Source organism: Lycorma delicatula, chromosome 5 (assembly GCF_047948215.1).
Source record: "Lycorma delicatula isolate Av1 chromosome 5, ASM4794821v1, whole genome shotgun sequence".
NCBI lineage: Eukaryota > Metazoa > Arthropoda > Insecta > Hemiptera > Fulgoridae > Lycorma > Lycorma delicatula.
The window spans coordinates 41,621,467-41,647,854 of NC_134459.1; the positions used below are offsets into that span (position 1 = coordinate 41,621,467).

Genomic DNA, 26,388 nt, shown 5'->3' on the forward strand with positions numbered 1-26,388 from the left:
TAAATCAACTTATTTTTATCTGACTTAAAATAAACTTTATTTATTTTTTTTAAAAATAAGTATTTATTTCTTTATTAAATTAGACTCAAGTATAAATACTGATTGGCATTTTAATTCACTTAGCGGATTAAATTTATCAAGCTAGTTTATTAAATCGGTTATGTAGAATAATTACTAGCAGTATATTACTTAATCAAAAACATAACACTAATCTAATAGATTAAATTCATAAATAATCAAATTTATCCATATTTTATAATAATTATTAATCATCTTTGTGTAAGTAAAATATTGTAAAAGATAATTTGCTTTGTTAAAATATAGTGGTAGTTGTTTCCACCTGTAACTTGGATGATGAAAAATTGAAACGTGCGTTTCATTTCTTTCATTTAAAATTCTAACACAGGTTGATTAATAAGTGTTTTAATTTTTTTACAGTTCTTGAAGTTTTCTTTTTAGAAATATCTGTAGTTACAAAAAAAAAAAATAACAAAATTAAGTTTTCCATAAAATAAACAGAAAATTTTAAACTTTTACATGAGATTATCATTAGGACATTTTAAAAATCCCAGCGGGTTGTTCTAGTAGTGAATTTATCATCGCTAATCAGCTGATATCAAAGTCGGGAGTTCCAGCGTTCAAGTCCTAGTAGAGGTTTTATTTACTAGGTCCTAGTAAACTTTTATACGGATTTGAATACTAGATCGTGGATACCGGTGTTCTTTGGTGGTTGGGTTTCAATTAACCACACATCTCAGGAATAGTCGACCTGAGACTGTACAAGGCTAAACTTCATTTACACTCATACATATCATCAGCTGAAGTAAAACCTTACGGTAGTTCCGGAGGCTATACAAAAAAAGAAAGAGGACATTTTAAAAATATTTATTTTTTAAATGCTATTTTTACAGTTTTACCAATTTCTGATTAAAAAAAATGATATAAAATAATTGGGAACCAGATGTAATGATGTGGATATCCTCAGTACTTTCCCAAAATAAACGTATATCTCCCAAAAAAACTCAACTATTTGAAATTTGAAATTATCTATTTCCAATGCAAATTAAAGACATTTTCTAAACATAAATACACACTCACAAAATACACTTGTTTTCTTTTCTATTACTCAACGCCAAAGTTCTACATCTATGCGTAATTTTAACTTGTAAATCTCGAGAAACTTTAGATAATTCTCATATACGTGTATATATATATATATATATATATATATATATATATAAGTTATCTATTTATATTTTTTACTATGTTACAGACTATTTGCTCGATTAAAAACAGTTGGTATCTTTTTTTATTAAACAATAAAATTATTATTTTTAAGAAATTTTATTGTCAAAATTGATCATGTTGATTTGGTAAAATTTATATAAACAACAATTATATTAGATTAATGCATGCTTTCTAGTAGGCTATAAATAAATAGCAGTGCAATCCTATATAAATTTTACGTTTTCATTCAATAAAAATGTTATTTACTGAAACAAAATATTTTTATAAAAATAGTATTTCAACCGCTCAGATGACGTTAGTTATTCCTGCTATTAAACTGTTATAAATTCTAAAAATGTAAAATAGTTACTGCAGTCAATTTTGGTTCTATAATTAAAGTCACAGTATTGTAACAACTTATATTTATTCATTAGTTAGAACAGATATATGCTTGCGTTCTAATATAATAAGTAATGTTCTTTTAATTCTTGACTGATGAAAAGATATCAAATTCTTTCCGGGATCAAACTTATTATATTACCTAAATTCTGTCTTAAACGGTAATGTATGGTAATACAAGTACTGTCATTAAAAATAAACCAAAAATTATATATATAATTTTTGTTTACAATATAAACTATATTTTAATAGGTCTCATTTTTTGATTTTTAAAAATATTTTATCTCAGATCCCCGTGGCAGAGTGATAGTATCTCGGTTTTTCATCCTGGAGAACCGGGTTCAAATCGCGGGCGCGCATGGTATTTTTTAAACGCTAAAAAAAAATCCATTTCCATGTTCCGACGGATTATTAAATTCGTGGGAATATTTTTTTTTTTTAATAAAAAAAATCCCTAATATTTTTCCTTTTTATTATTCTGTCTATTTTACTTATATATTTATTATTGTTAATTAATCTAATTTATGAAATTACAAATATGCTAAATTTAGTTCTGATAAAATTTATTTTACTACATTCCCGTATCAAATAACATGATACTGTATAAGTAATGAGTCGCAGCTGTTTGTAGTATGTACTACTCGGCACTTCGGACTAAATGAAGTACAATTTAATATGCACTTTTAAGTAATATAATGTACTGTTATTAAATTTACCTGTTCAAACATAAACTTAAAAAAATTGTTGCTCAGTTCTACGCAAGACCGACTTTTCGTTATTTTTATAATATTTTTGTATAATTTTTTGCGCAAAAGATAAACAAAACATATTAAATGAGAAAACTAAGAGGTATAGTTTTTTTGTATTATTTAATATTAAAGTATACTTTCTATATATAAGAAATTAAATTATTAAATCCGTAATTTGATGAAATAATTACAAATAACGAGTACATCCTACACATAAGCATCAAGTTTCAACTCAATCACCACTGCGACTCACTGTATAAGCGCGTATGAAAAATGCACAAAGTCTGTTGTATACCTTAAATTAAGCGTAGCTGAAAAACGACTCAACCAATTTTCATCAAATTTTCCCGTTCACAACTTCAAATACGCTATTATAGCATATGCTAAATTTCAGTGAAATGTATCTAGCAGTTTTGAATAGTTTTAAGCCACAAATTTTATGCATAGGCACATATATATATAAGGAAATTATGTTTTAGTGAATGGTATCTTCGTATTCCTTATACCTCGAAACGTAAATTAAATCCAGTTTTACTCTCAATTCCATCGTGCAATCGAAAGTAATATCGTACTTTTCTTCGAAAAGTCGGTTAAAAACCAACAAAAGAAAACGATAAATAGATTCTATTCAGTTGGGAAACATGGTTTTTAGTATTATAAATTACCATTTTACATTAAATAATTTAAAAAAAAATTTGTGTGTTTTTAATGACACATTTAAATGAGTATCATTATAAAACAAAATACACATTTATTTTATCTTGAATAATTTGTATACTATAGTTTTAATACATTTTATATTTGTATGTTAATTAACTGGTATGAAATTCATTTTTGTATTGGAAAAAATATATAAATAAATTGTTATTCTATTCGGTTTCAACATTTTTTGAAATTGTCTTAATTAACAAGCATGCAAGAATGATGAAAAGTTTTTCTCTTGAAAAAAAAACCAGCTGATTCAAGCAAAAATATTTATAAACTATTAAACAATAACGGAGTTACTCCAAATATTGATTGAAAGATATCATAATATTTTTCCGGTTTACCAAAGAAAAACCGGAGCAATTTTAAACGTTATATATATATTTTTTTTATTGATATTACGAGTACAATGATAACCTGTTTGACCGTTATAGAATTTTAATTTGTGTTTTCTTCAAATTCGCAGTGAAGACTCTTGAGCAGTGCTGTTAATTAAACCGGGAACACAAGCAGTAAAATCCAGTTAGAACAAAAGTAAAAATATACACATATTAACTACATATATACATACAGATCTAAGAATTACAGCATCATAGAGCATTAATAACTGAACGATGATGATACTAATTTGTAATTAATCGTTTTATTATGTATTTATTAACGTAAGTACTCATTAACAATTAGCATTATTAACAGATTATAACAAAAACCAATATATAATATTAAATGTTACGTGCGGTTTTTATCATAAAAAAAGTTTGAATTTCATTTCCAAGTTAACTAAGCTGGATCCGCCTTTAATAAAAATGAATTACATTTTGATTATTTGTGATTATTTTGTGTGTATTTTATTCATCGTTAAATGAATTAATACACACGGGGCGTATGTAAGTTGTAGATTATATAAGTTTAATAATAATAATAATAATAATAATAGTTTAAAATATTTCATGAACATTTATGAAATATTTAATAATTTGCTCACTCATTTAATTATTTCCGGTTAATTTCTTTATTACAGTTATGGATGATAGATAATTTCATAAATTACTGGAATTAGAATCTGGAACCTTCTAGCTGAAGATAAAACACACAATCACACCTTCGAACTTCAACGGAGTATGTGATCTACATTATTTTGCATACCAACGTAAGATTTATTTCATTTGATTAATTAATCCGTCTTTATTTAATAATGTATTTTTCTTATTCGCCATAAATCTCGTCTGTGTTGTTTAGATTTTTTGTGAAAATTGGTAGTATTATCGATGCAATTTGAAATAATCTTTCTGGCTAATACTCTATATACACGTGTTCTTTATTTTATAAAAACCCTTAAAAAATTATTTTTTTTACATCTCTAACAGAAGAACTTTCTCCACTCAGTTGAAACAGGATCCTGACTCCTGCAGGAAAAGATACACGTCTCTTGTAACAACCCCGGTCGCCACACCACCCTCTCCGTTTCTAGCCCTGATGGTTTTTCCGGAAGTCGTCTTTCAGACCCTCTAAACTTAGTAACACAACACAGTTATCAGTCCTCAGTCACAGTCATTTGACCTCTGCCACTGATGCAAATGTCTCGGTAGATTATTTCCATCAGTGTATTTACACAACTTACTATCGTCTTCGTATGGCATCTTCCAATTACGACCACCTACCATAATTTACAACCCTCAACTATCAAATTAAGCGATTCGCGGAATCGTGATCCCCGCGCTTTCCTCTAACACAAAAAACCTCTAAGGTTTTACACAAAAAAATCTTCCATATCAAACTTCAGTTAGGCTATGCACCAGGTCATTACTTGACTGACTCTTTAAACAACAAAGATATTATCCTCATTCCAAAAAAACAAGTTGTTGATCGCAACAACGACAATTTTGTCCTACAGTTCAATTTACTCAAAGTTCTCTTGATTTAATCAAAATCAAGAAAGAAATTCATACTTTTCATAAACTTCTAATAAAAACATACCTTATCTCTTTCTTCACTGGTCCGCTTTTGGGTGCGAGGTCAACGCCTATACCCTTCCACACCGCAGTTGAAACAGTATGTAAGACGTATTATTTCATAACAAAAAAAGGTACATGAATTTGTTACTTTATACTATCTCGGTATTTCTTATAACTGTAATACCTGTAAAATATCTGAGATACAAGAAACACCAAATCATGTTTACTTTCTCTGAAATTAATGATGTTCGATATACAGCCAGTTCACTTAGAACAGAATGAAGGTTCACTTGTACAGTTCAAAATCATTTGCTTTTCGACTGGCTTAGCGTGTCGATATATATCCGTAAGTGTGGTTCAATCTAGAATAGCCTTGATATATATCAAGGCTGGGTGGACAGCCTTGCTGGTAAGGTCCAGCATGTTGCGGTGTGTTGGCACTGATGAGCCACCAAGGACTCCACGGGTAACAGTCAGGTAACAGCACACTGAATACTGAAGGGACCCGGCGCCGCGTCGCGGCGAACTGGGTCTGGCGTGGTGTCCAAAAGGGCAATATTAATAAAGAACTCTCAAAAAGAGCTAACCGGTAGGCCGACCTGCCATGCCGGTATATAGCCGGTAGGTAGGGAGGCCTATTTGAGTTTAAAGACACTCCCCTGGGCGGCGTAATACCAACAAGTCGGTCCGGCCCAGGGGAGCTGAGAGAAAAAAAAAAAAAAGTGTGGTTCAATGAAGGTAACGGGAATCTGCTTCACACTTTACTCTCTCTAGAAAACTTAACAAGGGATGCTCGTTATTCTCAATTATTGCTATGTTCTTTACCGAGGTAACTTGTGACTCATGTCAAGTCAGCGATAAGTTTACGGTATGTCCTTTAACTACTGATCTCCGATAAGATAACATCGTATTTTATTATTAAATAAATTAATAATAAACTGATAAGAATAATATATTTTCAATAATATACAGATCATGATTAAATAGAAGATATGAAACTATTAATAAGCGTCCTTCAATGAAATTGATGTAACCTATTATTAGGAAGGTCGATGAAGAGATGGTTAGTTTTATGATATCGTGAGGTAAATTCTACCTCCTATTCAAAGATTACGATACTGATAATGATAATTTTCCTTTTTATATCACACACACACACACACACACATATACTAATGAAGTAAAAATACTTATTATTTGTTATTAAATTTGGTAATTTTTTTTTTCTACTTAAATAATATTTATTCTATAATATTATGTAATTTTAGAATATCACATGACATTATCTTTCCGTTTTAATTTTGCGCTGTCTGATGTAGTTTTACACATTGCAATGTACCTGTAAAATACATTGTACTGAATAATGTTAGAATTTAAATACGGTAATTTAGTAAAAGGAGAGGGTAAAGGTTGTTATAGGGGGTGAAACGTTAAGGTTATAGGTGGTCGAGATGGTCAACCAAGGCTAGATTATTATTGACTGACTAGCTGAACGACCGATTCACGCACGCCATACTACATGCACACTAACTTCAAGGTGAACATTACATTAACCTGTGACCATCGCTAAATGACTTTGTATGATTCGTTGAAATGTTATCAGATTGAAAATGAATTCATGTATATAATACGAAAGAAACATAATTCAATGACAGGATTTTATTTTAATTTTACGTATAATTTTTTCATTGTATTTTTTTGCTTAGAAATTCTTCCACTTCAAAAAAACCATCGTAGGAACTTTCTACCGAAAAATAAAATAGAACCATCTAAATCGAACTATTTTCTGAAGATTAGGTTTGAGTATCACCAACAAAAATTCATGCGTAGGAGATCTCTTCCATTTATTAAAGGAAATTAAAAAATTCAATTAAAATGAATACATTTGATTTTTTGTTTCACCGTTCATAAAACGATTTTTCTTTTGTTTATATTTAGCATTAAGCGGCATACAATCTTTAAAAAGACATATTAAAACAATTTTTTTTAGTTTTTTTATTTTAGTTTTTTTTTTATTAGGTAACAAGGTAAATTTAAAAGTCAGCAAAGAGTTGCATAACTTCCCCGGCTTTGCCCTTGTCCAGATCTTTATTTAAAGTACGTCATAGGGTTTTTAAATATTTATTAATTATGCAATATTTCGAGTAAATAAAAAGATGAAAAGTTCAGTAAAAAAATTTGATCTGTTTTGATCCCCATGATGTCATGATGTTTTTACCTTTAAAATTATGCAGTATTAAAAATATAACTGAGAAAAAAGTTGACAACTGTGGATTGTTTCTGATGCACGGCTAACACAAACAACTTAATTTAAATAGTTATCGTTTTTTTTAAATATAATATTTCTTCTTTTATTTATTTCAATAATTCTAACTAAAGCGCGCGCGCATACCGTATTTAATTCGCGCGGGTGTAGTGGTTCTTGGAGCGACGATCGGAACTAACTAAACTAATGTAATTTTACAATTAACATAGAAACATTTTGCTTGTACGGTCGGCAGACTGTACAAGCAAAAGACTGGTGTAGCCGCAAGGCTTAACGCACTATGTACCGAATCAACCGGACGATTGAGATCGAGACCCAGCTAGACGAAGTTACTCTTTTTTACACATTAAACACATAATTATTTATTTAATTCTACCGCTCACCTGTGACGTCACAACATAGTAGTAGTTTAGAGCATTTTTTGGGGTGTGGGTTCGATTTTAGTAAAAACTTTTTTTGAAAATATTGTTATTTTTTAATCGTAAACACATGTGCCTAAGAAAAATATGACCTTAATTAGGCGAAATCTCGAGATACTGAGGGTGACCTTGCTGTACAGCCTTTTAAGTTGAAATTGTAATTGCATCACTGTCCCATACATAGAAGTAATGTGACCAAATTTGGTCAAAATCGGTCCAGTAGTCCTGGAGATATAAGGCGATTTAGGAGCCAACACCAAACACACTTACGTACATACGAACATTAACATCCGGAAAATTTCCACCCGGTTTTTTGGATTCCTTAGAAGTCAAAACTTCAAGATCCGGTGAAAACCGCATGTGTTCAAATTGGACCGATTACAATACTTTCCCTTCTAGAGCTACAGCTCTGCTATAGCGCTATATAGATGGTATAGACAATAAGTTAAATGACGTCTTTATCATGAATTGAGTTTTGTATTTTTAGCAATTATACTATATTAATGCCAAGTAAATATACGTATTTATAATGTAATTGCTAAAAAACAAAATTTTTAATAAAACAAATTTGGATCGCATTTCCTCTTCCTCAACAGCTACTTCATATAACAAACAGTTTTAATAAGAGCCACGACTTGAAAAGCAGATAAAGTATAAACAAGTCAAATAATTTTTAAATTCTTAAGTCGGATCCCAAAGAATCTCCTTTAAAAAGTTCTCATGTCGTCTACATTAATACTAGTTGGATTTTCAAACTTGAAAATAATATTTAAAAAAACTGATATTTGAATTGCGAGCCAAATTCAGCCCATTTGTATTTTGAAGTTTATTTGTTAGTAAAATGATTTACTTCAATAAATCAACCCGATTTAATGCGATGTAATAAAAAAAAAAAAATAGGTACCATGATGCCCTCTTATCTGAAGGAGACCTGGGATATATATATATATATAGGATTATATAGGGATATATATACATATATATAAAGCCAAATTTCAATTTTTTCCCGAATGAGTATATACGTACTCTCGCAAATCTCTGTTAACTTTTCTTGTGTTTTTTTTGGATTAAGCGGGTCTTAAAACGTCGACATTTGCAAAAACCCCAATAATAAAAAATTTTTGCCGATACTTTTCCTTTATGGCTATGCTGGTGCAGCAGCAGCAGCACTATAGCTATAGCCGGGAATGTAAAAATTAACATAAACTGTTTTATTGTAGTTTCCATGGAAATAAGTTTGTTTGCACTCGAAAGTTTATTGACATTTACTGATATTATCTATTTTATATATAATCGCGTTTTAACGTAATTTTTTGGATTCAAAATATAAAAGTCCGTTATGATTTATTTTGAACGGACATGATTAGAAAATTATAATCAAATCCTATGAACATTATTTATAATAAAAATAAAAATTTGTAAATATTTCTAAAAATTATTTCCGCCTTTTGAAATTATAACAGCAAAAATATATTTTAATACTTTTGATAGACACTTATTAAATACTACTTCCTTCATTTTAATCAAGGAATATTTGATATATGAATGTTTTTCCTTTTTTTTTTAATTTTATTCTACTTGTTAAGCAAGTAAAACGTTTCAGTTTAATTATAAATTTACAAGAAGTAACTTGTGTACTTTGCTGCCTCTATGAAAAACCTCTACAGTATCTGTGAATTAATTAATAGTTACACATTTTAATTGAATTGTCAATTACTACACAAACAGAGAGAGGGAGTATATTCATCAACACACCTACAGAAGTTTTTTTATAGAAAAAGTTAATTATGTCTGGGTATAAATGCCACACACCCGCAACATTAAATTTCTCTTATTAAACATAGTCAACTATATCAGGTTCTCTTCTAGGTAACAGAACTTGTTTACTAGCAGGATAGAAACCCTTAGTGAAATTCCAATTAATATTCCGTGAAAAAATTGTTTGAAATTTTATTTGCGTAAATCTTTCTCCCACAAATCGTTTTTTTAAAATTCATAAAGTAAATGTTCGTAATAAGTGGAAGAATGAACCCTGTTTAAAATTTTAGAAATATGAGAATGATTTATTACAATTTAAATGCTTAAATTTGGTTTAATTTGCATTAATTTAAATTTTTCGATAAAATATATTCTCACCATGGAGTCCTAAATATAATTTATAATAAAAACTGTATGTTTTATATATATATAAAACATATTTGTATGTATTTAAGAAAGGTAGAATTTTTCTTTCTGTGTTCAATATAGAGAAAAGTTCCAAAAAATTTAATTATTTTGAAATAACTCAAATAAATGTCTCAAACTTTGTTTCCGTCTGTTGAATTTTTTTTTTATAAAAAAAATCATTCTAAATAAAACAAAGGGGCGAAATTGCGAACATATTCTCCCTTATTTCAAAACAGTTTTTTGTCACATATCTCGAAACCTTTGACCAAAGAAGTTGAAATTCGATACAAATATTTGGTTATAAAAAAAAAAAAAATATATATATATATATACCTTATCAGACAATAGGGTACCCATATTTATTTTTAGTAAACTATAATTTTCTTATTTTATTTGAATAACACTGCACAAGTTCGGACCGATTTATTGAAGTAAACAATTACTCAAACAAAAAAAAAATTAACTCCAAAAAAAAACAAAAAGGTTGAATGGAATTCGTACTTATATATTTAAACTTCAATTTTCCAGACTGCAAATACTACAGTATCTAATTATAATGTAGACGTCACGAGAAGTTTAGAAAAAGGGGGTATCATGGAACCTGCCTTAAAAATTTTTTTAATTTGTTTGCCGTTGTTGGTCACAATATTTTGCTTGCCAAACTATGAAAAGGTAAAATTAGAGGTCAGTGCAATAAACAGTTACAGTTAATTCATACAGTTACACATCTTATGGATGACAGTTACACATCTTAGAGATTTTTTATTGAATTTTCTTTTCATTATTATTCTTAAAAATAAAATAAGTAATTGTGTGTGAAAATAATAAATAAATAAAAAATAAAATAAATTTCTGATACTTTACCTGTTTTTCAAGATGTGGTTCTGTTTTTCAAATTGTATGAAGCAGCAGTCAAGCAAGGGAATCCCCAAATGGGATCCAAATATTTTAACTAATTTTTTTTCGCAGTTATACTCTTAATACACCATAATTCGATGATAAAAATGACATTTTTTTTGCCAAAAAAGTTAACTGTGACCTCAAAGTTTTTACTAAGAATTCTGCTGTTTTCTCAGTTGTACATTAATACTGCATAATTTTCAAGTAAAGGAACCAAATATTTTTAGTAAACATTTTGATCTTTTTTTGTAATCGTACTCTAAATATTGTATAATTAAGCCATTAATATTTAAAAATCTGTCAAGGGCAAAGCCGGAAAAATTATTCAAAACTTTACCGATCTTTTTTTTAATACTGCACTCGGAACCAATCGAATCGATGTCAAATATTTATTTTTCGTCAGGAAAAGGTTGGCTGTAAAACTGTAGATACATCTCGTGAAGAAATAGCAGAAATTTATAAGATTTTCATAAATTCGTATCTGATTAAATAAGATAAGTTCATTTTAAATGTTTAATTAAAACAATTGCGATTCATGTTCCATCCCATAAAATAAAAGGACACGAATCGAGATAGTCGGTACAGATTACAATGATAAATAAAGCTATTGAAGCAAAGGGTCTTTTAAAGCCAATTTTCGTAACCTAACTACCAAAAATATAAAAAAATTAAATTTCCTATTAAATCCCTGGTATTTGAAGAATAACAACCAACTTCACATAAATATGAAATTCCTATGTAATATGTGATTTAAAGTAATATAACATAATGACACCGTAAAAAAATTACAATCTCTCTGTTTAAACCACAGTCCTCTTAAATAATGCAATTATCTGGATAAATTAATATCTAAACTGAAATCAATTTTTAATTAAAAAAGAGGTAAAAGAATCATTTGGATCACCGTAGCAGTTCCTGAGTTTTAATCAAATATTAGTTTATACAACAAAACTTATGGACATTCTGATTTGTATATTAATATTAGTTGGCGTGAAAGCTGATGAATAATATTCATTATTAATATCAGCTAGAGAACACTATAACAATATCTCCATCAAAATGTTCTGGGTCGAAAATTTACTACGTAAAATTTTCTGGGTAGTTGTCATTTAATGCAACTTAATATTAATGATAACATCCCAAATAAAATTTATAATCGACATCTGTTTTCCCAATCTGCGTTAGAAGAAGGTAACATTAAATACATTAGTGATGCTGATTTCCATTAATGTTTTAACGTAAATAATTTTGTATATGAAAAATAAATTAAAACAGCTGATAATTTATGTTTTCGTTATAAATTTAGATTATTTTGATAATTGTTTTATCATTTCGATTTACTATTGTCTAGAGCGCTTGCTAAGTAAGGATGTACCTTACATAATTAAGATATCTTCAGCATTTTCTGACTTAAACAATCTTAAATCAACCATATTCACAGCTAGGGTATTCAAAAAGTGACGCAACCTTAAAGGAAAATGAGTAAGTAACAATAATTGTAGAAAGCGGCCTCCGTTATGCGATTCACATAATTGAATACGACGTTGCATGCTCTTAAACACATGTTGTAACGTTTCTTGAGGAATTTCAGTGACACAATTTCGCTCTACGATTCGGAAATGGTGTGAGAATGAGTTTCGTAAGCGTTATCCTTAAGGTATCTTCTCAAGAAAAGATCGGTAGGGTATAAATCAGGAGACCGAGGGGGCCACAACCCCTCGAAATCACTTGTCTATGAAAACATTGATCCAATAAAGTCATAGTGTTGTTAGCTGTATGAACCGTAGCATTGTTCTACTGAAACCAGGATGATGTGTACTCTAGTCGGTGTGCAGGTATAGCGTTTATAAATTTTTGCACCACCTGTATGTAGCGCTCACTGTTCACAGTGCCATGAAAGAATTACATGAAGATTCGCCCGCGTGACATTGTACACCAAACATCCACATTTTGTCCGTGCGGAGGAGTCTCGTACAGATGATGTGGATTTTCCGTACATCAAATGCGTGAATTCTATGCATTCATGAATCGATCAAGGTTTCTACCTTGCCTCGTCAGACGGAAACCAATCATCGAGTTCTTCCCCATCTGACCTTGCCGGGGGTGTGAACCGCTGACAGAAAGCTACACGTTTTCCAATGTCTGCAGGTAACAACTCATGGACAACACTAATTCTGTACGTACGCATCTTTAAACATTTGCGCGATGCCGTTTGGGCACTACCAGACTGGCTAGATAGGCAATCCACAGACTTGTTAGGACTAACATATACAGCTTGCATGCCGATCAACGTTTCTGGTGTTAGCACTTTCGGTCGACCACTTTTGGCTGATTCTGCCGCATTCCCATTCTATTGGAATTTGTCGTTCAGCCGCTTGATGGGGGATTTATTTGGTGCATCTACACCACAATTTTCTGTTAAGGCATTCTGGGTCTGGGCATAACTAGCACATTTAATGTATTGGGACACAATGAATCTGCTGTATTGTGTAGGTTTTTCTCAATTAATTCGGCAACAAAAGAAGAAATCATTTTTCCATAAGGTTTCGTCACATTCTGAATGCTCTGTAGAAAGATCTTTGTAAATAGATACTTTTTTGTTTTTTAAGTATTACAGAAATAATTTCTTTAATACATGCGGTCATATGTGTTAAAAAATGTATTATATATAAATCTTTATAAAATATAAACATTTTTGCTGAAGTATTTTTTGTTTAGTTGATTACTACTATTCATACAGAAAAAAATGTGTAACAATGAAATATATATATTTTAAAAGCTTTTAATAAAAGTAGTTCTTTGCTGTTAAAAATTCAAGTAGTATCCTGCAAGTATAGGCTACTTCTATGGTTTATTGATTTGTAATTCAGTTAGCCATATATACCAAATTATATTTAAGTAGAGAATTCTTCACCGAATAAAAATCGAGCTAGACTGAATTAAAATGCTTATAATATTTAAGACTGTGTTAGTTTACAGATAAATTTTATATTTAACACCTAAAATTTGTAAAGCTTAAGATAATTACTCTCAAAAAATAGCTTTCTTTACTTGCAAAGTCGTGTTTTAATTTATTTTTTCCTTAGATTGTTTAATATATATACATTATATCATATCTTATCAGTATCATCACATATCATAAATTGCATATATATATATATATAATAAAACGTATTTGATGCCATTTTTCAGTTAAACTTTTATGACAGAAAAACGAAAAAACCACCATATATCGGTTTAGATTTCAGATTAATTCTGGTATTAGATATGGAAATATTTTATGATTGTTAGTAACGCGACGGAAGTGTTTCATATCGTAACAACCTTGAACCCAAGAATAAATTTGATTTATGAATCACAAAAGTTTTCAAAACTATACAAACAACAAAACAATTCGAATTAAAATCTTTAATTCGAAAACAATTTTTTTTTTTTAATATTTAACGGAAATAAATTAATATTTTAATATCTATTTTTACTACTTTCAAAAAAATGATTATTATCATTATTATTATTTGATTATTATTATTATTAATGATTATTACTTTTTATTAATATATATATATATATATATTTTTTTTTTTTACTTTTCCGTCTAGTGCTGTAGCAGAGCGGTAGCTGTAGAAGAGAAATTATTGTAGTGGGTCCAATTTGGGTATATGCTGTTTTCACCGGATAATTTCCGTTTTGTCACCAAAATAACCCAATAAAACAAAAAAAACCGGATGGAAATTTTCCGGATGTTAATGGTCGTATGTACATGTGTTCAGTGTTGGCCTTTAAAGGATCTTATATCTCCAGAACTACTAGACCGACTTTAACCAAAGTTGGTCAGATTATTTCTATATATGAGGCATTGGTGCCATTAAATTTTCAGCTCAAAGGATATCAAGGAGGTGAGGCTTTAGAGCAAGATCACCCTCAGCATCTCGAGATAACACCTAATTAACATCATATTTTTCTTAGGTGCATTTTTTAACAACTAAAAAATAACAATGTTTGCTAAAAAAAAAAAACATTTTTGCAAAATCGCACCTCCACCCAAAAAATGCCGTTGTAGTCGTCTGCTATTTTGTGGCGTCATAAGTGGTAGAATTAAATGAAAGAATAATATTTAAAGTATAAAAAAGTAACTCGATCTGGCTGAGTCTCGTTTTCCATCGCCCGGTAGACTCGGTACTTGATGCGTTAAGCCTCGCTGCTACACCAGTCTGACGATCGTACCAGCGAAATTTGTTCTACGTATGTTGTGAAATTACATTAGTTTAGTTAGTGCTGACCGTCGCCGCTAGTACCGCTACACCCGCGCCAATTAATTTCGGTATGCGTGCGCGCTTTAGTTAGTCATTGAATTAAATAATCGAAAAAATATTATATTTAAATAAAATGATAAATATTTTAAATTAAGTTTTGTGTATGTGTGTGTAAGCCGTGGATATATATATATATATATGTGTGTGTGTGTGTGTGTGTGTGTGTGTGTGTGTGTGTGTGTGTGTGTGTGTGTGTGTGTGTGTGTGTGTGTGTGTGTGTGTGTGTGTGTGTGTGTGTGTGTGTGTGTGTGTGTGTGTGTGTGAGTGTGTGTGTGTGTGTGTGTGTATGTGTGTGTGTGTGTGTGTATGTGTACAGTTTTCCTTTTTTATCAGCGATTTAAGACATACCATTTACAACTTTTATTTTTCTTTAAATAATTTTAAAGCAACAAATCCATACGCAGTACAATATTCTTCAGCAATGATATTCGTTATGAAGTAATTGTTACTTATCTTCTAACCAAATATGCAAGTCATAAATAAAATGAGATAAACTCCGTCGTCCTGTATGATAGAGTAGTAACTTTTCAGTCTTTCATTCGGAAGATCCAGACTTGAATCCTGATCAGGCTTGTTATGATTTTTCGTACTCCATAAAATTTTCCACTATCAAATGCACAAGCTCATGCTGAAAATTAATCAGTTAGAAAAAAGGGTGAAAAATGTTTACGGTCATAAATTGACGACCTATACAAATCCCGGTTTTAGATTCAATCCCTGTTCCAGAAAAAACATTTTCATTTAGTATATTTCATAAATTAAAATTTTATATATATATATATATACATATTAAGGATAGATAGGTAGAATTGTCTTACCTTTCTCGATCAAAAACTTGCTGGTACTTGTACGAATTGTTCATATCCACTTAAATAGAAACTGTTGAATAAGATGTGAAGTAAAAATTATAGGATCCATCCAAAAATACGGTTTTCATTTACTCAATTCACCGAATTCATTCAACTTTAAATTAATTAAATAAATTAATAATCAGTATACTAACCGGTCGCCCAGTGTACCACCGAATGACTTTCGTTATCGATACAGTCTAACGAAGCGCCTTTAGCTAGAAGAAAACGAACTAGGATGATATTTCCAGAAATTACAGCAAGATGTAAAGGCGTATAACCATCTTCATCTCTAGCATCTAATAAATCTGGAGCCGCAGATATTAACAATTCAGCACATTCTAACCGCTGATTTTCGGCACAATAATGTAACGCAGTCTTTAATGTTCTGTCCCGGTCGCGAACTGATCCTGGCTGAAAATCATAAACATACTTTTTTTATAAATTCATTAAGATTAATTACTTATACAGAATCTCCCTAAATAATTCTAGAAAAAAAAATTGATTTTTAAATGATTGATTTTTCTTTTACTAATTCTCGTAATATTTAAAATCAAAATTAATAAAAATCTAAAATGTTTAATTCGTAATATGTTTAATAATATTCCATTGTGTTCTGCTGGACTTTGTAATTCAACACAAAACGTTTTTTTAAATCGAGTTAATTAAATATTTTTCAATAATTAATATGGTAAAACTAGATTCATTAAAGAAATAATAATATTAATAATAAAAGAGTAATAAATAAAAATAATTAATATTAATTATAGCAGTAATTCTAATACTTTTACTTAAAAATCATTGAAAAAACTTAAACATAACTTCTAAATCTAATTACACTGAACTTCTATAGAAATGTGGTTAGAAAAATGGTCTTCTTCCTTAGCGTGCGTTTAAGGAAACTTTTTGACCGTTTAAAATATACAGGAAATAAATAAATTATAGATTGTAATTTTTTTACCAGTAAATTTTTTTGCTTATTATCGTTAAAGACGATTACATGAGGTTCTAAAAAAAACTTTAAATATTTTCGGTAGATTTAAATAACAAGATCCAATTTCCAATTAAGTTTGACTGCTTTAATTAACGATGCATTCTTAAAACTTTAGACCTTAATCATTCGTGAACAGATTTGATTTCTCCGTCTGATTTGAGTAGACACCAAGGGATTCAATGATTCCCATGGATGAGAATAGTCCATGTACATAGATTTTATTATTTTCAACGGTTTCTGATTTTTGTTTTGACAAGACAATTTATCTTTATTTCTAATGTGTACGTTGCAATCTGTTCAAATAGTGAACAAATAGCAACCCCGCCTCTCCCCATGGTCCAGTGAGATGAAAATTACATATATGTCATGCAAATGTGGTGTACAGACTCAAGCCGACCATTCCTGAGACGTGTGGTTAATTGAGCACCAAATTACACCGGTATCCGCTGTCTAGTATTCAAATCCGTACAAAAGCAACTAAATTTTACTTGGATTGAACTTGATAACCTACTACTTCAAAAATCAGCTGTTAAACAACTGATTTGCGACGACGAATTAACCACTGGGGCTGGTCAATTTATAAATATAAAAATTTAAATTATATGATAAAAGATAGATGAGATTAATGGCCATATTAAATATAAAAAATTACTAAAAAATGATTCACAATTCAAATGGCGCAACCATTTGAACACATATTTATGCACCAGAAAAGGGAAGCAGAATTAATCGTTTTTTTTTTTTATAATTAGTTTTTTTTTTTTTAAAGTTCAGCGATAGAGTAATATTTTTTCTTTAAAAAAATCGTTTAGTTGTATTTTAGATAAATTGGTATGGAAATTTTTTAGATAGTTCGGTAATTTACTAAAAATGGCAACATAAGCATAATAAGGCCCTTTCTATAAGCCGATGTGTTGTGTTGAGTTCCAAGATTATATTTTAAGGATACGTGACTGTGCTTTTAGCAAAGATTGCTCATTCATAGATATAAATGCAAGGATAAATTAAAATGTGTAAGTTTTCTAAATATCGGTTTACAAGATTCATACTATGAACGCCAAATAATGATCTGATAGCCCATTCTTATATCTTAAAACTCATTCTGTCTTTTTGAGAAAACCCCAAGAGAATCCACTATATTTTAGGCGGGAATATTCATAAGCATAATAAATATATAATAATGATGACAAGATTAGTGTTTTATAAAGGCGCTTCAAAACAGAATAGCATGGCTTACAAACGAAATCAATTTGACTATCCCACGAGAACTTGTCACCTAATAAAAAACCCAGAAATTTTGCTTTATGAGCGATAGAAATATTACCGTTAACATTAGTGGGAATTTTATCCACGCGATCAGCAATGTTATGTCTACGTAGAAGTACAATGCAACTGTTTTATCCATATTTAATGTCAGATCGTCTTAATCCATCCAGTGAATAATTTTTTAAACTGCTATCGTTTTTCAATTCCTTTTAAAATAATTATCTTCAAATATAGATAATTATCCTCAGATATCATGTCATCTGCGAAGAGGGTTACAATGAATGGCTCAAGATTTTGGAGCAGCTTATTAATAAACACTAAGAAAGATCAAGAAAACTTCCCTAAGGAGACACTCACCATTAGGGATGCACTTAACCATTTTTTATAACCGTGGAATTTAACATAAACCATAACTTGGAAAAATCAATCAAGTAGTTTATTTTAATATAAAGATAGATAAGCAATCAACTTGCCTGTTTTCAGCACGTTTTACGATCGGTAAATATATGATGAAAATGTTGTAGGTCCTTTAACGGTTGCATGGTCAGTTTTTGGATTGACAATCAGTTTATTAATAACACTGATCCACACAATAAATGATCCGCTCTTGTAAATGAAAATATTTAGAAATACATAAAGTCGAATAATGATAATAATAAAAACAATAATAATAATATAATCATAATAGAAACTCTCAACCATACTCTTTCAACCCATAGATTCTCTTTCAACCATACTGAAAGTATGGGTGATAACCATAGTATCAAGATTAATGACAAATTAAATGAATAATCAAGTGGACAAAAGCCATGTGCAAAGAAAAGAGAGGTGAATGGAAGGCCTGCGTACACACACACACACACATACATAAGATTTCTGTTCAAAAACTCTGTAGGACAATAAAAAGTGTGTCTTTGCTTGTTTCTCATTGTCATTAACCACATAGCAGAGTATATTATGTCTTAAATAGGCCTACACAATTTAAATTTCAAATAATATTTATAATATAGAAAATTTAAAAAAATATATAAAAAATTAAAACCAAAATTACATTATATCCGTTATAATACATTAGAAGTAAAAGTAAAATTAAATGAAATTACATAAAAACAGAAATTGAGATTAATTATTTCAAAATTACATTTAAAGATATTAATTAATTTTTTTTTTTTTTATAAATTCAAAAGTTATATAGATTTTTAATTTACAATGGGGAAAAATCACTACATTAAAGAAATAATTTACAAAGCATTTGGCATCGTTGGTATTAATACAATTGTATAAATTAAATTTCCACTTACCAACAATTAAAAAAAGTGTTAATCCTAGTACTTTCGGAGCTGTTACTACATCTTCAGGGATCTTCTAAAAGATGTTAACTTAAATTCAAATCAATAATCCTTTTTAAATTAAACTGTTATGTTCATAATAGTCGGTCGTCAAGAATAAAATTAATTCGTACGTCAATAAGACAGTAAATAATAATAAATAGATGAATGAACAGTTCAGATTCGATAATGATGCTCTTTATAAACAAATTATATAATAATTAATTATTTATAGGTTGGTAACATTTCATTTAATATTAAATCTATTTCATAATAGTTACAAACATGACGTTACGTCTTATTGACGTACGAATTAATTTTATTTTTGACGATCGACTATTATGAACATAACAGTTTAATTTAAAAATAATTATTGATTTTAATTTAAATTAAAATCTTTTACAAAATCCCTGAAGCTGGAGTAACAGTTCCAAAAATATTAGGATTTACACTTTTTAAATTGTTGGTAAATGGAAATTTAATTTGTACAATAGTAAAGAAATAATTTAAAATTATTTATTGAATTCTAGATTACACTTAATATTATATTAAATGCTTATGAAATAAGACTTAATATTCTATAAATCTGCAGTAATTTATTTTAAAAATAGAATATCGTAAATTTGTAATTCAATTTTATTGACTGTAAAATACATTATTTTAAATAAAAATAAAATAATATAATAATAAAAGGAAAAGCAAACGGGAAATAAAAGGTTATTTAACATTATAACCTCTAAATTAATATTTGAAATAAACTTGAAAAATATATACAATAATATCAAACAATATCGTGACGGTAATCGGATTAAAAAACTATGAATAGTGGATACAATATAGACTAATTATCACACAAATTTTAATTTATTAATATTGGTAATTCTGATACTCGACACTGGTATTGGTATTAGTATTTTGATACTTCTAAAGTTATCAGATTTATTCAGTATCAGTATAATTATAGAATGGTAAAAATTTTAATAGCTAAAATAATACAAAAATAGTCGTTAAAGTAGTGGTAATTCTGTTTCAAGGATTAATTTATCATAAATAGTTGAAAAATAAGGAAAAGATTTGTAAAAGTGTTGATTTTTTACTATAATCCTTTAGGTTCTGCACAAAAAAAATAATAATTGCTATAAGCATTGAATTGAACAAAAATGGGAATTTCGAAAACGAATACGGAAATCCGTTATCTCATAATTAAGTTTAAATTCCGATTGGATGATTTCATTACTTAGACGTATTCTTATATAGTTACGGACGTTTTAGTGGGTGTTTTCAATAATTAAATTTGTATATTCAGAAACGTCAGGGTAATCAAACAACTTCAGGATTTTTCTAAAACTAATTAGTAAATGAATTTGTTAATTGCATCTGTTTCTAAACAGAATAAATGGTAATTTTACTGCAGATTATTATTGGTTGCCTGAATTTCACCACTCAAATATTTTTACGCAATTTTTATTACATCCTTTTTTTAGAATGTTGTTATTAAATATAGGTCCATGATGTATCGGTCAAATAAAATCCTCGTATTTTAAATAAAATTTTAATGGTAAAAATCATTCATTTTTATGACACTCCAGCAGTTTTAAACAAAAATGATGAATTTAATTTATTTGATTGTTGTAGATAATAACTGAATAAAATGTAAAATGCAGTTCATAAAAAAAAATGTAATGCGTGTTTATTATTTCACATATATTTGGAATTATTTTGTCAGGTGTCCCCCTTCATATATTAACTTATTAAATGTAATAATATTCATTAAAAAAATAAACATGAGCTGTATGCTATAAATAAACATTTGGAATAAATTAAATTAGTTTTTTTATACCTACACGAACAATTAAATTGTTAATTTTTACTTGCAAAACTATATCAGTGTGAAATTTCTAGTTTAAAAAGAAATTACACGATTAAAAAAATATCCAACTGCAAGAAATAATAAAGGATAATAGACCATTTACATTGAACGACATTTCATTTTAATTTTGATTAAAATATCTTATTGCAAATCAAAGCAATGGTATAGAAAAAGCGTTTGATATTACGTAATGAAAACAGTAAAAAAATTATTAAAGAACTAGTTGAAAATGTATTCGATAGATAATTCTATACCTAATAAGCTTAAAATTGAATCATTTATTAATTTCCTTTTCTGTTACTTTATAATTTAATTAATTACGTTTAATTCTCCATTAAATTTATATGAGGTATATATAATCTATTATTTTTTTGGTTATAGTTCTATTGCTGCTGGCGCATCATAAATTGTATAAAAATAGTTCAACAAATTTTTATATGTGGGACACTGATGGCATTAAACGTTGGAGAAAATTAAATAAACGGGAGGGGAAATTTTGGCCAATTTCTATTTTTAACTTTTTGTATTGCGACCGTAGAAAATTTATTGATTATCGTAATTGGTATGATAAAAGTACTTATGAACTTTTTTTTACAATTTCAAGGTTTTAATTCAATCATGTTGGGGGATCTTCAATACAATATCTAAAATGTTTTTGCCTCGTATCTCGAAAACTCGTTGATCAAAGAAGTTGAAATTTTGCAAAAAATATTTGTTTAAACATATTTCAAACTTTAGTCTGATTTTCAATCCCACTAGACAAGAGGGCATCCATATTTTTTTTTTTTTTTTAGTAAACTATAATTTTTCTTTTGCCTTGTTAAATAACATTTCACCAAATCAGGCCAACTTATTGAAGTAAATAAATTTTTAAAACTCAAAAAAGAAGACAGATGAATAGTATTAATTTAGACGACATAAGAACTATTTTTTAAAAAAAGAAAGGTTTTTAAACATTTTTTAAATTGTTTGACTTTTTATAATTTATCTCTTTTTCAAGTTGTGGTTGTTATTAAATATATTGTGTGAGGCTGGAGTCGAGCAAGGGAGTCAAACGGGATCCGATTTTTTTTTAATTTTAATTTTTTTAAATTATACCGTAAATACGGTATAATTTAAATGATAAAAACGTCATTTGATAAACTGGAATCCAATATTTTTAATAAGAATTTTGATGTTTTTCACAATTATAATGTTTTAAAATGAATATCGGGGTTTAAAAGCTACGTCCTGTTTCTGAAGTTTCACGTACATTAATAATTATACATGAAATAAAAGCGCAGCTCAAACTGTTTAGCTGCATACAAGCTCATAAACTGTTTCCTGTACCTTCCGCTTGAAAGCGCTAGTAGCAAAGATGGCGAACCCCTGTCAGAAAGCGTTTTGTGTTTTGTAATTTGCAAAGTATGAATCTGTAATTACTACCGTTCAACATGTGTTCCGTGATTCCCCGAGTGACAAACATTCGTAGATGGTATAAATAATTTGCAATCATTGACTGTATTTGTAAATGGAAGAGTACAGGATGACCGAATGTGTCCAAAGACAATGTTGAACCGTGTAAGAGAGTCTTTTGTGCGTAGTCTTAGGAAATCCGTTAGGAAGGCTAGCCGCGTATTAGCGATTCCAGTAACGTTTGTGTGGAGGGTTTTATACCTTTTTTAAACACAAAAAAATCTTAATTTGCATTTTGTAACACTTTTTCACAGTAAAAACAAATTAGCCAGCCCAAGTCGGTTGTATTTATATCACTGAATAATTTTGTTACCAAATAGTTGTAATTCCTTTAATAAAATTTTTTTAACCTTTGTTATAATCCTTCTTTTCTTTTCTTTTTTTATATAATAAATATGATCTAAAGGAGCCATGTTTGAAAAAAAAATTTCTTTTTTTTTATTTTGTGTCAAAATTATTATTGTCAAGATTTCAAATCTGATAAAACAAAGGTTAATTCTAAAAAATTAACGTTAACAAATTTTCTTTTGGTTTTAATCAAATGATCTAAGGTCAAAGAGATGAAGTTTCGTTCAAGAGTTCATCTCATCCTAGGTTATATTCATTTATCTATATATACAAAATAACATTTTATTTTGAGTGATTCGTAATCAACACTCAGCAAAATCTACTGAAGATAAATTGATGAAAATTTCTATACGCATTCTTTTAATGGTGTAAATGCATACTAAGAAAGGATTTTTTGAGTTCCGAACTTAAAGGATCAAAATGGAGTAACAATGAAATTCATTATTTTTTTTTTTTAAATTCTCGCTAAAAAATGAAGATATCAACTTGAGTTTCTGTGTGTGCAATCTTCATGTGAATATTTAAAAACCAATTTCTAAATTTTCTGAAATTCGACTTTGAAAGGAGTAAAAACCGTAACTCCAAATTTTCTCCATTTCAGAATATAATATACGAGAAATTCAGTAGATTTGGACTTGCAAGAACTCTTAATATAAATAATATTTAAAAACCGTTGTCGGGGTTTTTTGAATTTCAATTTTTTTTAAGAGGTGCGATGGTGTACAGCGCGGCGGCTCAACCAGCATAGCCATTCCCACTGTTACTCTATGTGTGACGCAACGCGACTGTGATCTGCCTCCGATTACTTGACTAAAAAACAAAATAAAATAAAAAAATGACCAGTTGAGAAACACAAGTAACAATATAAAACGGGCGAAGCCGCAATGGAAATTCTAGTACATCTAAAATGAAAAATTTCCCTTTCCTACTTTTTAATATGGTAAAAAAATTTACTTCCTAATGTTATACGTTCCTCTAAAAAAAATGTTCGATGTGGTAACTAACCTAATATTTTTAAAAGATTTAAACATTCAAGTACTCTGTACTTTTCAATTTTTTTATTACATTACAGTTTCAAGACATTGTTAGATCGGTTCATAATCTTAAATTTAGATGTATAGGTTGAATATTTTTGTACTAAGAAAAAAATAATTTAATTAGTTTTACTAATTTTAAAGATTAATTTATAACTTCCTAGGAAAAATTTAACATTAGGTACATTTTTTCAAAGCTATTTTCCAAGACTCTCCAGAAACTTGGTGAGTAGTATAAAATATCTTCGCGTACATTGAACTTTTCTTTGGCAAAAATATTCTGAAATATTTTAAATTTACCAAGAATACGATTATACATTTTAAAAATTGTTATTATACGTATTAAATTTCATTTTGTCATCTTTTCAAATATAATACTATAATTAAAATTATAATTTTTTCTATAAATTAATTAAAAATTATGATAAGTTCTATGAATATTTTCAATATAATTAAGGAATATTATTTACTTACTTTTGCCGCTATAATTTCAGATAATTCCTTGGCTCTAGATTGTTGGCAAGCATACATAAGCGGTGTAGCACCTTCAGGTACGGATGCCATTGCGACCACTTCACGGGGGGATCCCATGTTATCATATCTTCCTCCTGTTAAAGGAGGTTTATGATCCCCCCCTCTAAATGCAGCTGTTGTGGTCATTTGGCCCGTTTCTTTAACAAAAAAATTTTTTTTAATTATTAATATTTGTATTAAAAATATTATTTAATATTGCTTATTAAAATAGATTAATTTATTATCTGTATGGTATGGTTAATACAAAGAAAAAACTGTTATGAACTTCACTTATATTTGTGTTGAAACATTGCACTGAAAATTCAAATGAAGATTTGGTTATTTGGAAAAGAAAATCTAAAGCATTCGGCCATAATTAAAGACTTTTTTTTGTACTTACAAATAACATGGAACAGAAATACGTTAAATTATAAAAAGGGATAATTTTTTTTAAAATCCACATCACAGTAGATTTTAACTAAATTTTATCAATATATATTTTACTGAAAGAGTAAATCAATTATTTTTATTATGAAAGAAGAGAGAGAAAAAGTGGCTACAGGGACTTCATAAATATTAACTATAATTAAACTTTTTATTTATTTATTTCCCAGTGTTTTTTTTTTGTTTAGGTTTTTTTCTTTTTTTTGTAAAGCGCAGACAAGAGTTTTTGATTTTTTATTTGTTCTGAAATCAATATACAAATCAACTCCATTAATCAATACATGAGGTCTTTTGTTCTTTTACTTACTATACAATTTCATAATTCATTTACATTTTTGTAACTGCATACTTTATTTAATTTCGTGTTTGATATAAGTTAATTATACCTATAGGATTACTTCTTTTACTGTTTTGACTTTCTTTCATAATGTTAATTGTTTGATATATTTGTTATTAATTTAAATTATTTTATTCTCCCCCCCCCCCCCTACTTACAGATTGTACGCCCAATTACACTACCACAATTTTTTAATGAAAAAAAAACTGAATTTTTTAGCCTGTGAAAAAATATCAAGCCTTCTTCAAAACCAGAATATTCTGGATAAAAGACAGAGTCTAACATCCACTTTTTATATCGTTTAAAACACGATATTGTTTTGTTTTTTTTTTCAAAGTTGCTTTAATATTGCTTTGGAATAAGCAATAAAGTTGAAAAAAATAATAATTTTTATTACATTTTTAAATTTTACATATAATTAACCTAATAATTTAATCTGTTGTCTTTAAAAAGTAATTAGCTTCATAATTAATATTTTAGTTATAATTAAATCATACATAATTATTTTATTTAAAATTAACACTAATTACTTTCATTAATTATCTTCGTTTACTACTTCTGCAGACAACTATTTTTCTTCATAATTTTTTTTTTAAGACTGGATTAAAATATATATTTTTAAATCATAAACACTACTAATTTTACGATTTTTGTGTGTTTTATTCTTACGTAATTATATTTTGATTAAAATTTTTATAAAGATTATTTAAATAGATAGTCTATATAATTTTATTTAATTTTAAGGACTTACTTTATTGATGCTATTAAAAATTATAATTAATTTTGGGGATGTTACTTGTACTCTCTCCAATAAAAAAGCCTGGTGCGTTGGTTTGTTTGCTGCATGTACAC

General features: G+C 28.5%; 2 protein-coding genes across 2 annotated transcripts in view; one reads left to right on the forward strand and one right to left on the reverse strand.

Annotated features, from left to right (window-relative positions):
• The window catches only part of LOC142325669 (uncharacterized), a 90,022-nt gene extending 65,151 nt beyond the window's left edge, over nucleotides 1-24,871 (reverse strand). The window contains exons 1-2 of the mRNA XM_075367704.1: nucleotides 24,717-24,871; nucleotides 16,103-16,361 (exon numbers count right to left, since the gene is read on the reverse strand). Of these exons, the coding sequence (XP_075223819.1) occupies nucleotides 16,103-16,361; nucleotides 24,717-24,833 (376 nt within the window). The 5' untranslated portion in view covers nucleotides 24,834-24,871. The remainder of the gene's footprint in view (nucleotides 1-16,102; nucleotides 16,362-24,716) is intronic.
• The window catches only part of LOC142324884 (molecular chaperone MKKS-like), a 268,322-nt gene that overhangs the window by 214,544 nt on the left and 27,390 nt on the right, over nucleotides 1-26,388 (forward strand). The window lies entirely within an intron of this gene.